This window comes from Mytilus californianus, unplaced genomic scaffold, assembly GCF_021869535.1.
Source record: "Mytilus californianus isolate M0D057914Y unplaced genomic scaffold, xbMytCali1.0.p SCAF_14, whole genome shotgun sequence".
In the NCBI taxonomy this organism is placed as follows: Eukaryota; Metazoa; Mollusca; class Bivalvia; order Mytilida; family Mytilidae; genus Mytilus; species Mytilus californianus.
Window position 1 is genome coordinate 32897509 of NW_026262626.1, and position 17695 is coordinate 32915203.

The following is a 17695-nucleotide window of genomic DNA, read 5'->3' on the forward strand; positions in this document are numbered from 1 at the left end:
TCAAACCCAGCTTTCCTTTTGTGATATGGAACCTTGTAGTACAATTTCAGAAAGATCCATACACTTACACACAAGTTATTGTCATGAAACTAGAAAAATGCTTGTTTTTTGCCCCTTTTTTGGCCCCTACTTCCTAAAATTTGGAGGCAATTACCCCCAAAATCAATCCCAGCATTCCTTTAGTGATATGGAACCTTGTGGTACAATGTCAGAGATATCCATACACTAACACACAAGTTATGTCTGGAAGTTACAAAAATGCTTATTTTTTGCCCCTTTTTGGCCCCTAATTCCTTTACTGTTATTACCATAACCCCCAAAATCAATCCCAACCTTCCTTTTGTGGTATTGAACCTTGTGGTAAAATTTCATAAAGATCCATTCACTTAAACTAAAGTTAGAGTGCGAAAACCAATGTGTCTTCGGACGACGCCGGATGACGACGACGACGACGACAACGACGACGCCGGACGACGACGACGCCAACGTCATACCAATATACGACCACAAAAATTTTTTTGCGGTCGTATAAAAAAAAGGAAAAAAAGATAGAAAAAAAATCCCCCCCCCCCAAATTTTTTGAACCCCCTTATGATTCATCACCCCCAAACTCAATCCCAGCCTTCCCTTTGTGGTATGGTACCTTGCAGTACAATTTCAGAGAGATCCATACACTTGAACACAAGTTATTGTCTGGAAACTAGAAAAATGCTTATTTTTGGCCCCTTTTTGGCCCCCAATTTCTAAACGTTTCGGGCAATTACCCCCAAACTCAATTCCAGCTTTCCCTTTGTGATATGGAACCTTGTAGTACAATTTCAGAAATATCCAAACACTTACACACAAGTTATTGTCATGAAACTAGAAAAATGCTTGTTTTTTGCCCCTTTTTTGGCCCCTAATTCCTAAAATTTTGAGGCAATTACCCCCAAAATCAATTACAGTCTTCCCTTTGTGATATGGAACCTTGTGGTACAATGTCAGAGAGATCCATACACTTACATACAAGTTATTGTCTGGAAGTTACAAAAATGCTTATTTTTGGCCCCTTTTTTGCCCCTAATTCCTTAACTGTTGGTACCATAACCCCCAAAATCAATCCCAACCTTCCTTTTGTGGTATTGAACCGTATGGTAAAATTTCATAGAGATCCATTCACTTAAACTTAAGTTAGAGTGCGAAAACCAATGTGTCTTCGGACGACGCATGACGACGACGACGACGCCAACGTCATCCCAATATACGACCGCAAAAATTTTTTGCGGTCGTATAAAAATTGTACTTGATCTTAGTTTTGTGGTAATGAATATTGTGTATAGGTTTCATAATGTTTGGTTGGGGCAAACTCAAGTAACCGAATGGAAACTAAAAATTTTGCATTCTTTTGATTTATACAGGGGCATAACTCAATAATGGTTAAAGTGACACTACTCAAATTCAACTTGATCTGTGTTTTCTCAGTGGAAGTCAAAATTAGAAACATTGCATTGTATAAAGCATTGATTGTAGTTGATTCAACTATAATCATGGACAAAGGAAGATAACTCCAATTTAAAAATTACTTAATATTTAGAAGAAAATAAAAATTTTGCAATTTTTCCATTTATAAAGGGGCATCACTCTAGAACGGTTAAAGTGATGCCACCAAAATTCAAACTTGATCTGTGTTTTGTGGTAATAAGCACTGTGTATAAGTTTCATAACATTTAATTAAGGCAAACTAAAATGAGAGAACGAAAACAAAAAATTCAGCAATTTTTCCATTTGTAAAGGGGCATAACTCTAGAACGGTAAAAGTGACGCCACCAAAATTCAAACTCGATCTGTGTTTTGTGGTAATAAACATTGTGTATAAGTTTCATAACATTTGGTTGAGGCAAACTAAAGTTAGAGAACGGAAACAATAAATTCAGCAATTTTTCCATTTGTAAAGGGGCATAACTCTAGAACGGTAAAAGTGACGCCACCAAAACTTAATGCCCCCTCCGCTACGGTGGGGGCATAAAAAAAATAAATTGATTAGATTTCTTACTCGTGATGTTTTGCCTTGCTTGTGCAATTTCGTCGATTCCTGCTATTAATGAAGACAATAAAACATCACTATTGTTCTCAAAAATGTATTTTAACATATTACATACTGAAATTCAGAAATTATTGCAAGGTTTTATTGCAATAATAAGACCTTGAATTTCGATAACAGAAACACATATAACTGTATGCAGGTTTTCCTGAAAATGCAATGATTAATCTCACATTTTTTCACTTTTTTCAAAAATGCCAATAATAAATGCACACAATAATTTCTGAATTTAGAGTATTGATTCTAGAAAAAGTGGATTATTAAAGACGTCTTCTCCAAAAGGAACTCATATGCCAAATAGGACCCTTACCATACTTATTTCACATTATTACAATATTGAACACATGACTTGAAAAAAAATCTATCGAATGTACATGAAGATACAATATTGAGTAAATCATAAAATATTTGGCCCTTACAACTTAATTTCCTGAAATACAATTCTGCTTACAGAACAATATATTAGTAGCCTCTCAAAGCAAGATAAATAAACTGCTTCGCTGAGCGCAGCTGGATACGCCCGCAGAGGTCCAACCCTGAACAGTTGGGGCAAAAATGGACACAATATTCAAGCTTGATACAGGTCTGAATTTGGATTGTAATTAAATATTTGACATAAAGGTTTCTGAATAAATGTAGTCAAAGAACTTGAAATTGGTTATATGAATTGAATTTATATTCAATTAAAGATTTCTTGCTGTTGTGCAATACACTATGCTGTTGCGCAATACTTAGTAAATCTGTTGTCAGACTATAAACAAATAAATTTAATAAAATTCTAAAGGGAGCTTACATCAATAGATATAATCAATTCACCAAAGTTTCATAAGAATTGTTGAAACTATTTTTGAGTTATTGTCTGAAAACTGGAAAATCCTCCCTTTCTTAATGAATAAAACCCCACAACTCGGAAATGTAATATCTAAAATTTATAAAATTCTAAAGGGAGCTTACATCAATAGATATCAACAATTCATCAAAGTTTCATAAGAACTGCTGAAAGCATTTTTGAGTTATTGTCCGAAAACTTGAAAATCCCCCCTTTTTTTATGAACAAAACCCTGTAACTTGGAAACGTAAAATCTAAAATTTATAAAAATCTAAAGGGAGCTCATGTCAACAGATATAAACAATTAACCAAAATTTCTTGCAAGTTGGTGAAAGCATTCTTGAGTTATTGTCCGAAAACTGGAAAATCCCCCTTTTTTTAATGAATAAAACCCCATAACTCGGAAACATAAAATCTAAAATTTATAAAAAACAAAAGGGAGCTCACGTCAATAGATATAAACAATTCACCAAAGTTTTATGCAAATTGGTTAAAGCGTTTTTGAGTTAATGTCCGACATGTTGACAACGGACAGACGGACAGACGGACGGACAGACAGACAACGGTATACCATAATACGTCCCGTAAACGGGCGTATAAAAAGCTTGTTTGTTAGTTTAATGGAAAGCTCCTTTATAATCATACAATGACAGTTAATTTCATTTGTTTTACTAAAAGTGGCTTTGGTCTAAATTTACATAACATGTATAGTGTTTTAAGTTTAGTTCAACCTAACCCTAGGTCTGATGTTTTCAATTTTCTGGAAGGATTTGTAAATTTAGTCAAAATAAGAATGGAGACTACATGCCAACATTAATGTAAAATAAACTGCTTTGCCGAGCGCAGCTGGATACGACTGCAGAGGTCCAACCCTGAACAGTTGGGGCAAAAATGGACACAATATTCAAGCTTGATACAGGTCTGAATTTGGATTGTAATTAAATATTTGACACATTATAGGTTTCTGACACAGAATAAATGTAGTCAAAGAACTTGAAATTGGTTATATGATTTGAATTTATATTCAATTGAAGATATCTTGCTGTTGTGCAATACACTGTGCTGTTGCGCAATACTTATTAAATCTGTTTTCAGACTATATACAAAGAATTAGCAAAATAAATTGTGACAATTTCTTAAATCTTGAGGGAAAAAAATTGACACCCCCAAACAAAAATTTATTTACCATCCCCCCCCTTTAAAAAAAAGCGGTCATATAATAACTGGATATTTGGGGTAATTTCTGACACTCTTTACAAACTGAAATATCAATACAAGTATGTTATGTGATACAAGCAATTACAAGTTTGTGTAAAAACTTCAGCATTCTCTTGGAAATCACACTCTATTGTCATTTAGAATTTATAAAGATGCCTATATTAGTAATAAAAAAGCCTGAACCAGTTTTGTTAAACATGCTTTTATTGCCTACCCATATATGCTGATGATGTTGACAAGTTGTTCTGAAAAACTTTCGTAAAGTCAACCTCTGCTGTCAAACCTCCAAGAAGAAAATATGTACATGAATTTTATTTTCATATAAAGAAACAGAAACTACTATTTGAATAAAACAATTGAGAGGTCCCTATAAAGAGCCTGTATCGCTCATCTGGAAAAAAATGTTACTTTGATATTTATTTTCATCTTCATGTTTGCTGACTTGTAGATCTAACCTTTTTTGCTATTTCTATCTATCAGATAATTTAAAGTTTTAAAGAAAATATCCAAAAATCAATAAAATTGGTAAATAAACGAGTCCAAAACCTGGACCTGCGTCACTGCATGTAATTGATTAAGGTAACATGTATACTGAAGCATAAGTTGATAATTTTCTTTCATTATACCATATGCATGAGAACTTTGACAAATTGCTTAACTGCTGCAACTCAACATTATGAAGCTGCAGACCAAAAACAAGTTGCTTTCTTTTAAAAAAGAAAAGCAATACGTGAACCTAAGACTGCTGACTGGTCACTAAAAGATTGTTGCTGAAGTTTTGTTTGCTTTTGAATTGAAATAATTGACTGTGAATAGAAGGAGATAATGATGGATTTAATCTACCTTTATTAAAAATATGTAATAGTGTGTACATTCTTGCACAAGTTAGTTGAAAGCAATGTTGGATAGGTGTGAATAGAAAAGTGTATATACAGCTACTATTTGAATATACATATTAAAGCTTGACTATCTCGTTTATTACTTGGGATTGTACATCATTTTTTATAATCCTATTGCAAATCCCAGTTTCTACAAACCGGATGTATAATGCAAATTGCACAAACCAATCGCAATATAAATTTAAGCACTCAGTTTGCTTTATAATCTGGATGCATTTATTTTATCTATCACATCTTTATATTTTGTTTCCTGCATGGATGCCTTCATATTCTCAACTCGTTATTGAAGTTGTCTGTACTCATGGTAGATGTTGTACAGATAAATTTAAAATCCATTTTCCATGTGAAGTGAAACCCTGTGGCATGCAACTTATAAGAAGGTTTCGTATATTTTTCTTGAGAGTAACACACCAGCTTCATTTGGACCTCTTATATAGAGACTTATTTTGGTCTCATAAAACATCACAAATTTTAAGGATTTCCTGATTTTACTTAAATCAATCCAAATATTTTACATGGGAAACTTGGTTTTGAAGAATATCTTATCTTGATAGACCAACCCCCTCCACCTCCCCCTTCCCCAACCTGGGAACAGTATATCTTACAATGTATATATTCCTGCGAAAATATTTTTTTTTAAACGAGAAAAAAGAAAGAGATGAACGGTAAGTCACATCAGATTCAGATACTTATATAGTTGATTGTTGTTAACTAGAGATGTATACATGTCTCTGTTAACTTATAAAATAACAGGAAAGTATAAAGTAAACTTGAAAAGGATTTTTGATGAAAACTATGCAACCGCGACACCCCTTTTGATCACAGCGTACATGCATGTATTTAAATGACTGTCCGTTATCTCAATTAAGAATTGCAATCGTACGTAAAATCCTATTATAGTTCATGGTGAGACTTTTTCTACCAGATACGCGACTTTTCGTATTTATATTTTCTCTTATATTACTCTCATTCAATATTTTATGCATAAGTGCAATATTAGGAATGGTTTATCACCCCTTTTTAAGCTAACTAAATAAATTAATCAACCCTCTAGCTGACCAGACGTTAATACAACTACTATCAGTCTATTCGGAGTGAAGTTTCTTTATTTCTTCAAATAAGCTTTTTGGGGATCATTAGTGTACGTCCAGTGGCATATATATTACATGCATGTCGGAACAGGAAAATTGACATGAGGTACTACCGCTATTAGAACCATGTTCACATTATTATACATAATACACAACCATTGAGATGATGATGACTTTCTTAAACTGTTCAAAATTATCTAATTGAAATAAAAATCTGTGATTTTACTATGTGCATAACTTCGATGAACCAAAGCAAGTTAGATATCGACCTGTATTTAAATCAGATTGGTTTTGGATGTTTCTCTCGTGTATTCAATATACATGTATATATTCTAAATTGCGACTATCTATAGTTCCGTAACCTTCTATCTAGGCGTATAATCCAATGATTGACAACCAGTTATTACTTACATTTTCCCCAATTTACGTTTGGAAAATATGTAAATATATTTTTATTTTATCAAATCTTTTTTTGGAATTATTTAGATTTTCATAAATATTCTTTACACCATAAATGTTATTTATAAACCAGCGTATGAGACAATCAGAGTTTAGTCATATATATAATGGCTATCATATCTATGGTTTAGTAAAGACTAGTATATCACTATCGGACACGCAAGACAAAGATGTATATTCACCTGATAGTTTCAAAATGGAAAGTTACAAGTTATCGGCCGTGTACACTTCTCAATACCCTCATAGGTGAAGTGATGCACCAACTTGCATTATGTAATTGTGTAATAAGAGTTTTAAAGCCCGACAGGAAATCGCTTGAATACCTGGACGTGTCAAATTACAATACCTCTGGGAACAATTCCTTTAGCCATGCTGGTGATCAGATAAGGGAAGGTCCGAATTTATTTAAATAAGATTATTACATAAAAGAATTATGAACGCACTAGATTTTCGAAAACAATTTTACACGGAACACTTATTTATCACTTTGAACTTTTTTACTAATTTTCATTTAAATTTCTTGTTTCAAAAACTTGGTAAAAAAAAACAGTTTCAAAACGACAGACCATACTACTAGTTATTCAAAAAAAAATATATATAATTAAATTTTCCGTATCAAGTTAGTTAGGAAAGGTTGCATGCACAACCATGTCTATTATAATCTTTTTTTCTGTTTATGCTTTCCTTGTCGGGTAAAACAACCGTAGGCTTGACAAGATAACGACACTCAATTACAGCTACATTAGGTTACTGCTTTGTTGGGACCTTTGTGGTTTATAGATATATTGTGGTTTCTATTCGGGGATGATGTCAAATGGCCGCACGCCGAGAAGTGATACTCTAAATTTAAAATCGATGGTGATCTCTTATCTAGCAGAATTAAACTTTAATATTTATGAATTTGTGCTTTTTTATACATAATCAACATAATATCAATTTTTCATTTTTTTGCAAAGTATCCCTTTAAGTAATCTATTCCTTGGGTAGAAAATCCTTGGCATTTCAAAAATGTCTAAGTTTATAAAAGGACAGTGACTCAAAAAAGAAAACATTAGAGAAACAGCTAGAGGTCAGAATACCGTAAGCAATGATGACCGTGCTTGAAAGTCACATGGCAAGCTCTTATTGCCGTGTCCTGAATTTAGATAATAGTAAAAATTCGCATTCGCTAGTGATATCAATATTTATGTATGAACGTGGTATTTTTGCGCAAGATAAAGTAAAAAGAAAGCATACGCACTGATACTCTGGATAAGAATACGCATTTGCGTCATCACATATATTAATCTAATAGATAAATTCGGAAGTCAATTTACCTCCCTCAAGTGTGCTGACTCCGGATTCATTGACATTTTATCCCGAATTTTTGTGAACGCAAACCGATAGTGTGCGTGTGAACAGGGTGATGTATAATGTGAATGAATCAAGACGTGTAGGATAGCTGACCAACACAATGAATACAATTTTCAAAACTGTACCATAGTACAAGTATTTAGATGCTATAAGGTTGAACTAATAAAAGAAAAAAAAAAGGAAAAAAAATAATTAACATTATGAAAGTAATTAAATTTTGTTATGATTATTGTAAAATATTAATTACGTTTTTTGTGAGATGCAAGGATTTATTTAGCTAACTTTGGGTATGCATCCCTGCTCATTGGTGCTCATACGTTACATATAATTATCATAAATGTAATGACTGATCAAATCTGTGAGACATAATGCACATATACATTACAATTTTAATTATATTCTATAATTATTAGGAATAAATTCAGTCTCAGTTTTACCTTAACAATGAATATTGTCTTAGTCTGGTAGTATCTATTAATGAAATTAGATATCTTTTTACAGAAAAATTATTTTGTTTGATTATCTTTCTGATTTCCGACCACTGTGTTTCCGACCTTAGATAAATATTTTTAACAGAAATATCGTTTTCTTACTTTTCTTCATTCTTTCCGACATTTTCTCATGCTATGATTGAAATACTAAATATCAAATGATAAATGTTCAGAAATAATCAGTTTATTCCGGGTCATTGTATATCAATAAACTATTCCCAGGTTTATTAAATACAACACACACAACTCGTAGAGGGACCGTCTCAAAGCATGAATTATATAATTGCGTTATCATTATACTTGATATTTAATAAACATTCACATTTTTAAAAACTTATATGTTTTGTCAAAAGGCAAATAGGTTTTAACAAATAAATGATTTTTAGAATGCAACCTAGTCTTTATTGTTTTACTTTCAAATCTACAAATGAACCGTTTGTCGGATTGTTGAAATATACAATGTCATGTTGTAGCCTATCCATAGAGGGACCCTATCAAAGACATAAATAACTACCTATATAAATGATGGAAAATTTTCGAGATGTTCAGAGAATCGTGATTCCAAGGATATCGAGTGGCCCATAGACACTTCCAAAACTCTCCAATATATAAGCGTGAACCCCTCAGGGGGTTCACGCAATAAAATTAATCCCTTGCAAAGAAGTCAAGAAAAGTTTGATGAAAGTTTTCCTGGAATTCCAGGATTGTGGGGAGGATTTCTAATTATCCGACAAGGTTAATTGTAGTGCCATTACCAGTCTTTTACAAAAATTTTATAAAGCAAAGGAAAATTCTAGTTCGCCTGAAATTGTACAGATAAATTGTCACTACATCATTACCAGAGTCAGGTGATGCTGCTCGAATTTTAACACACAGATGTGCAAAAGTTCAATTATTTGAAGCCCCAATTAGGAAATGAAGCTGCACAGACAATAGCTGGATTTTCTCTCACTAACACTAGTACTAGTTATTCAGAGTCTGTAAATGTTCTTATAGAGAAATTTGGACAGACACACAAAATTACTCAAGCTCACATGCAAGCACAGCGCATTGATGTTACACCACCACAAAATAATCTCACAAGCCTGACAAATTTGTATGATAACATGGAGAGTTAAGTTAATTTCAGGACTGGAATTATTTGGACAGACACAACATTCATACAGTGATTTACAAGTTCCAATTATAATTAACAAACTGCCTGGAGAAATAAAAAAATCTTACTCGGGAGCATGGTTTGAAAAAATGGCTATCAAACAAGGAATTATTTGAATCTGAAGTAATTTTGAATTATGGAAAATTGATAAGAAATGTATGATGAAAACTATGGAAGGTTAACCATTAGAGCATGGCTAAGGCTAAGATTACTTTCACTGATATTTCAGTATGAACTAACTAACCCCCTTAGCCTCCTTAATTTAGTCAGTTTTCATCATACATTTCTAGTCAATTTTCCAGAATTGAAAATTATTCCAGATTCAAATAATTCCTTGTCATTACGTGATCTTCCTTAAAGTAAACACGAAGAGTAACAATAAAAGTTGAACAAGTTACACAGACAGAAAGTAATATTTCAACTTCAAACTTTTTCACAGGAGCTAAATGACAAAGAAAACACCATACCACAACTAAATAAATTTCTTTCCTTTACAAGGCATAATAAAATGCTCCACTGGGCGCAGCTTGATACGACTGCATAGGTCGAACCCTGAACAGTTGGGGCAAGTATGGACACAGCATTCAAGTTTGATACAGCTCTGAATTTGGATTGTGATTAAATATTTGACACAGCATAGGTTTCTGACACAGAATGAATGTGGTCAAAGAACTTAATTTTTTTTTAATTTACCTATTATGGTCCAATATCCAAAATTTAAATACATGGTTAGATTCAGCATATCAAAGAATCCAAAGAATTCAATTTTTGATGAAATCAAACAAAGTTTAATTTTGGACCCTTTTGACCTCAATGTGGACCAATTTGATAACGGGGCCCAAAAATCTAAATACATGGTTGGATTCAGCATATCAAAGAACCCCATATATTCAATTTTTGTTGAAATCAAACAAAGTTTAATTTTGGACCCCAACTTGGACCAACTTGAAAACTGGGCCCATAATCAAAAATCTAAACACATGTTTAGATTCAGCATATCAAAGAAGCAGAAGAATTCAATTTTTATTAAAATCAAACTAAGTTTAATTTTGGACCCTTTGGACCTTAATGTAGACCAATTTGAAAACTGGACCCAAAATTAAAAATCTAAATACATGGTCAGATTCGGCATAACAAATAAATAAATGTGGTCAAAGATTTTACAAATCTAATGTGCCATACTGTGCAATTAAAGATTACATCTTGAAATTTTTCAATATTTGAAATTTGAAAAAAAAAAAAATATTTGAAGAATAATTCTTTTTAATTTCTGAAATCTGAAATGAGAAAAAATTGACCCCACACAATTTCTTTTTACCCCCCCCCCCCCCTTTTTCCCCAAAAAAATTCTTTCCCTCAAGATATGGTCATAATCTCAATTCAAGTTAAATTTCCAATGGAGTTTGCAACCATAATTACCCATTTAAATTTACCATAGTCCTAACTTAATCTATTTTATAATAGAATTTAAAATATGGTGTCAAATCTTGCATATGGATTTTTTTTGTAAAAAAAAAAAGATGCAACATTTGAAGATTTTTTTACTGGTCTTCCTTTATAAATATGCATTTCTTTAAACATAATTTACAAGCAGTGTAAGGAAAGTAATCAAAATGTTGTATTTGGATTACCTCCCTTACACTGTTTTAAATTGTCTTAATTGGTCATAAACCATTACTTTATACATAATTTAAAAGCAGTGTAAGGGAGGTAATTCAAATGAAGTATTTGATTTATCTCCCTACACTGCTTTAAATTATGTTTTGTACTTAAGTATTTGTCCATTAACCAGGACAACCTTGTTTTTCCCCCTTTTTTTGCCCCTAATTCCTAAACTGTTTGAGCCATAACCCCCCAAAGCAAATCCTAACCATCCCTTTATGGTATGGAAACTTGTGGTATAATTTCAGAGAGATCCATACTCCGTTCCACAAGTTATTGTCTGGAAACTAGAAAATGCTTATTTATGGCCTCTAATTCCTTAACTGTTGGTACCATAACCCCCAAAATCAATCCCAACCTTCTTTTTGTGGCATTTAACCTTATTGTAAAATTTCATAGAGATCCATTCACTTAAACTAAAGTTATAGTGCGAAAACCAATGTGTCTTCAGACATCAACGACGACGACGCCAACGTCATACCAATATACGACCACAAGAATTTTTGCGATTGTATAAAAAGGAAATAGACAAACAGACAATTATTATATATTATAGCTTGCTATTCGGTGTGCGCCAAGGCTCCGTGTTGAAGACCGTACTTTGACCTATAAAGGTTTTCTTTTATAAATTTTGACTTGGATGGAGAGTTGTCTCATTGGCACTCATACCACATCTTCTTATATCTATAAACAACAGTACACAAAACAACATAGAAAACCAAAGACTGAGCAACACAAACCCCACCAAAAACTGGGGGTGATCTCAGGTGCTCCGGAAGGGTAAGCAGATCCTCCTCCACATGTGGCACCCGTTGAAAGTCTGAAACATTAAGGTTTTACTACAAGTATCACATAATATTAACATTATCAATGTTCTATGATAATGAGGTAATGGTAAGATGAACCAGGCCAGACAGACATGTACACCTTACAATCATTCCACACACCAAATATAGTTGACCTTTTGCTTATAGTATCTGATAAACTGACAAAATTATGAAAACTTATCATTGACCAATGAATCATGAAAATAATGTCAAGGTCAGACAATACCTGCCAGACAGACATGTACACCTTACAACTGTTCCATACACCAAACATAGCTGACCTTTTGTTATAAGTATTTGGAAAACCGACAAAAAACATAACATTAACCAATGAAACATGAAAATGAGGTCAAGGTCAGATGATACTGGCTAGACTGACAAGAACAGCTTACATTCATTCCATACACTAAATTAGTTGTCCTATTGCTTATAGTACTTGAATTAGAGGCTCTAAAGAGCCTGTGTCATTCACCTAGGTCTATGTGCATCTTCAACATTGTAGACTACTGTTTTAAGTTTCTCTCTATCTTATTTACAAACTTTTTTTTGGCAGAATTTGACCTAATTGTAGATCTTTTATCTAATTTTGTCTATTTGGGTTTTTTTATGTTATGTATTTTTAGAACTTTTTCATTGAACACAGTTATTGGCTTTTCATTCAGCCCCACTAACTCATTTATAACAGCTTACCTTGACTAGGCGGTGTGCTCCAGCCACCAGGAGAGTAAGTAGTCTGCAAATTATTGACAGCGTTATTCATGGCCATCACTTGCTGAACATTCTGAACAAATGGATTCCCTGTTAAACTCAGTAAATCATCACTTGCATTTCCAGATTGTGAAGATATTGGTGAGCCAAGCAAATTATTTGTGTCTGGTGCATTTGTATTGTTAGCAAATGGATTTGTTGATGGTGGTGACTGTGTAGCATTACTAGGAGTTGCTGTTGATCCTGTTTCCTTTAACTTATACTCCTAAAATTGAATGAACAAAACTGTTAGGAGGCTGAACCTGGTAATTACCAAATCCATTATTCAGCGTGATCAACTTGATAAAGATTAAGCTTAGTTTTAACTAATACAAATTCTTAACACAAAAATCCTTTTTTACCTTAATTTCAAATTCGGACTTTTTCAACAAATGGTACAAATCAGTACAAAAAAAATGCATAAATCTTGATAAATTGGCTATTATCAAATCTGTTTAAATCATTACAATTTCATGTTCAGTCATACAACTTACAAAAAAACATGATTATTGCAAATGCAAAGAAAAAAAAATAATGCCATTAGTTTTCCTCTTGATAACATTGATGTTCTTTTTGGAGGCTAAATTTACTGTCATATTCCAATGGGGACTAAATTTAGCCAAATTAAGATAGATTGGGGGTCTAAATTAAAATCCATAGAATTTCTTAATTATTTGTCAAAATGTAGTTTATATCCTGTTTTTTCCAAAATATAATAAAAAGTATGGGTCACCAGGCTTTTTTTCACACTACAGGTTGTGCAAAATTGTTAAATTTTGTATAGATTATGCATGGAAAACCCAATTTTGTGTGATAAAAAGAAAACTACACCATAGAATTTTAAGATAAAATATGAGAAGATAACTCTCATATGCTTTCAGATGAGAAAGAGAAAAAATGGGGTCACCGGACTCGTTTTCTTGCTACATATTTAAATAGGTAAATTCACAACACATTCTATCATAAAAATTACTTTATCTGAGTTATTTCCCCTTATGTGGCAAAGTTAAAAAAAAATGAATCAAACAAAAATAAATGTGGATAGTGTCCACATGTGGACACAGATGATGCCCCCGCTTGCATATCATATAGTTATAAAGGGACATAACTGAAGAAAGGTAAAAGTGACACTACCCAAATTTGAACTTGATCTGTGTTTTGTGGTAATAAGCATTGTGTGTAAGTCTCATAACATTTGGTTGAGGCTAACTTAAGTAGAGAACAGAAACTAAAAATTCAGCAATTTTTCTATTTGTAATGATGCATAACTCTAGAACGGTTATGTATAAGTTTTACAACATTTGGATGAGACAAACTAAAAAATTCAGCAATTTTTATGTTTATAATGGGACATAACTCTAGAATGGTAAAAGTGTTGCCACCTAATTTCGTACTTAATCTGTATTATGTAGTAATTAGCATTGTGTATAAGTTTCATAACATTTGGTTGAGGCAAACTCAAGTTAGAGAACTGAAACAAAAAAAATGTACTTGATCTTTACTGAGTTTTGTTGGAATGAATATTGTGTATAGGTTTCACAATCTTTGGCTGGGGAAAACTTCAGTTACAGAATGGAAACTAAAAAATTTTGCAATCTTTCTATTTATAAAGGGGCATAACTCAATAATGGTTAAAGTGACACTACCCAAATTCAACTTGATCTGTGTTTTATCAGTGGTAGTCAAAATTAAACATTGCATTGTATAAAGCATTGATTGTAGTTGATTCAACTATAATCATGGTCAAAGGAAGATAACTCCAATTTTAAAAATATATTATATAAACTTGATATTTAGAAGAAAATAAAAATTTTGCAATTTTTCCTTTTATAAAGGGGCATAACTCTAGATCGGTTAAAGTGACACCACCAAAATTCAAACTTGATCTGTGTTTTGTGGTAATAAGCATTGTGTATAAGTTTCATAACATTTGGTTGAGGCAAACTTAAGTTAGAGAACGGAAACTAAAAATTATGCAATATTTCCTTTTATAAAGGGGCATAACTCTAGATCGGTTAAAGTGACGCCACCAAAATTCAAACTTGATCTGTGTTTTGTGGTAATAAGCATTGTGTATAAGTTTCATTACATTTGGTTGAGGCAAACTCAAGTTAGAGAACGGAAACCAATTTCGGGACGTACGTACGTACGTACGTACGTACAGACGGACAAGGGTAAAACTTAATGCCCCCTCCGGTACGGCGGGGGCATAAAAATCTGTTTTTTGTACTACACAGCCGTAAATATGATACAACACATAATTTTCTATATTAACATGAAAAGTCTTACACATGAATTACATATTACTCTCAAAATTTGCACATTTCATTAAAGATCTAGACCAATTGTTATCTGCTAATTTAAAATCAAAGATGGAGGAAGACACCCCAGCTACCTTAATATATATATGCATTCTGTTATGAATCACTGCTTAGTCAAACTTCATATCAAAACCCAATGAGCAACCACTTGATACATATTTTTGCTAGTAAGAAATGTTTCTGTGAAATAATAGACATGTCTTCCCTTCATCTCCCAGACTCATTCCTGTAACAGAAAGGCCAAAGTCAGGGGATATGAACAGTTTTAAGATATTAAATAATTCCTGATTTGAGGATGTTGGGGCATCACTTGCTGAACATTCTGAACAAATGGATTCCCTGTTAAACTCAGTAAATCATCACTTGCATTTCCAGATTGTGAAGATATTGGTGAGCCAAGCAAACTATTTGTGTCTGGTGCATTTGTATTGTTAACAAATGGATTTGTTGATGGTGGTGACTGTGTAGCATTACTAGGAGTTGCTGTTGATCCTGTTCCCTTTAACTTATACTCCTAAAATTGAATGAACCCAAAAGGACAAACCAATGGTACAATGATAAGTTCTTGTCATGGCAAATAAGCATATATACAAGTTAAGGGAATGGGATCTTAACAAGATACTTCACAATTTATATGGGTGCACCAGAAAGGCCTTATCATGACAATTAAGAATATATCGGGTTTGACGTGGGATCATAGCTTTAGGCCAGGTGAATTAGAAAGTCATCATTGTACTTTATTACAGCTTGATATCAAAATACCTCACAGTTGTCTTATAATTCATCCCAAAATTTATGGAAAACAGGAAAATATTCTCACTAATAAATTGCAATTAAATAAACTATCTGAATTTGGTCAAATAAAGAACTTTAAGTCAGCAAGTTCACATTCCCCTTCCCATTTATACCGGAAAATGCTTAAAGTTACCTGCTGGCACAGTTATCTGTTTATTTCTAAGTATGATAGTTTCTTGTTATGATATCAGACAGTATTGGAACTGTTCTAGAATTATATGCTGATGTTTTATTATATTGGTTCGTAGATATTTTGTATTGTTGTGATATTTTGTGACAGATTGAATATTGTAGGTTTTTTTAAATCCAGTTCCTTCCTTTGCAAGCTAATTTGATCTCTCTGCATTTGAAATATTTGTTAATTTGCTGATATTTTAAAATGGTTTGTGAAATATTTCTTAGTTACTTTCTTATCAAAAAGAATTAAAAAAAGATAATTTAGTACACTAGATCAATGTTCTGCCTAGTCATCAGAGGAGCTCAAATCGAATCAGCTGGAAGTCCAATACAAATAAAAAATAAATGGGGAATGTGTCCATGGGACACTGATGATGCCCCCGCTTGCATATCATATAAAGTTATAAAGGGACATAACTCAAGAATAGTAAAATTGACGCTATTCAAATTTGTACTTGATCTGAGTTTTGTGGTAATAAGTATTGTATATAAGTTTCTTAAAAATTGGTTGAAGCAAACTTAAGTTAGAGAACGGAAACGAAAAATTCAGCAATTTTTCCATTTGTAAAGGGGCATAACTCTAGAACAATAAAAGTGACGCCACCAAAATTCAAACTTGATCTGTGTTTTGTGGTAATAAGCATTGTGTATAAGTTTCATAACATTTGGTTGAGGCAAACTAAAATTAGAGAATAAACACGGCGGGGGCATAAAAAAGAATTTCAAAAAAGTTGTGCCAAATGTGGCTAAGGCAATCTATGCTTAGGGTTAGAAAAACCAGAAGTATTTCAAATAATTCAACATTTCATAAACATTAAATCCACAGAAAATGAACATATCAATAGTATAACAAGTCAACACAAAAGTGCTGACTACTGGTTGGTGATACCCTCGGGAGATAATCGTCCACCAGCAGTTGCATCAATGCAGTGGTTGTCAGAACTCATCAAAGATATCAGGCTTATTATTTGGTACACCATACGCATGCTTTGTCTACATAAGACCACTGGTGCTTGAATCAGAACAGCTGAAAAGCCAAATCAAATATGAAGTTAAGAGCATTAACAAGAGGCACAGCTGTGCCTGTAACGCTCATCTTGTGAAAAAATCACTGGTTTGTTAATTAGGACTTTTATATGCACATACTACAGGTACTCTTGTGTTGTTGATCATTTTTGCAATTTACATGTTTAACCTAGCTCCTATAGTTTTTAGATCACAGCCAAAACTGCCAGAAAACAGTAAAAATCAACCATGGGGCAATAGCTCCAAAAAGGTTTGTGAAACTTACAGAGTAAATAGATCTTGTCCTGCTGATTATTTTTGCAGTTTACAATTTTTACATATTTTTACATAGCCTCTATAGATTTCACAATAACAGCCAAACACTGCAAAAATGGTAATTTCAGGGAAAGTAACTCTAAATCAGGTTGATAGATTTTTTTCCCAATTTTCATTGTAGATGCATCTTATCAGGCTGATCCTTTTGGCAATCTTTTTTTTAGAAGAGAGGTGAAAGATACCAAAGGTATATTCAAACTCAGAAATTGAAAAGAAACTGTAGACACCATGGCAAAAAAAAAAATAATT

At 32.8% G+C, this 17695-nt stretch overlaps 1 protein-coding gene and 2 long non-coding RNA genes across 5 annotated transcripts in view; 2 read left to right on the plus strand and 1 right to left on the minus strand.

The window, feature by feature from the left end:
* Positions 1-17695, minus strand: part of LOC127724673 (phosphatidylinositol-binding clathrin assembly protein LAP-like) — a 488025-nt gene that overhangs the window by 195085 nt on the left and 275245 nt on the right. The window contains exons 12-13 of the mRNA XM_052231711.1: positions 12756-13038; positions 4342-4410 (exon numbers count right to left, since the gene is read on the minus strand). Of these exons, the coding sequence (XP_052087671.1) occupies positions 4342-4410; positions 12756-13038 (352 nt within the window). The remainder of the gene's footprint in view (positions 1-4341; positions 4411-12755; positions 13039-17695) is intronic.
* LOC127724764 (uncharacterized) overlaps positions 1-17695 on the plus strand; it is a 567962-nt gene that overhangs the window by 99825 nt on the left and 450442 nt on the right. The gene's annotated exons all lie outside the window — the stretch shown is intronic.
* LOC127724775 (uncharacterized) overlaps positions 572-17695 on the plus strand; it is a 31346-nt gene continuing 14222 nt past the window's right edge. The window contains exon 1 of the long non-coding RNA XR_007992680.1: positions 572-3869. This is a non-coding gene — a long non-coding RNA (uncharacterized LOC127724775). The remainder of the gene's footprint in view (positions 3870-17695) is intronic.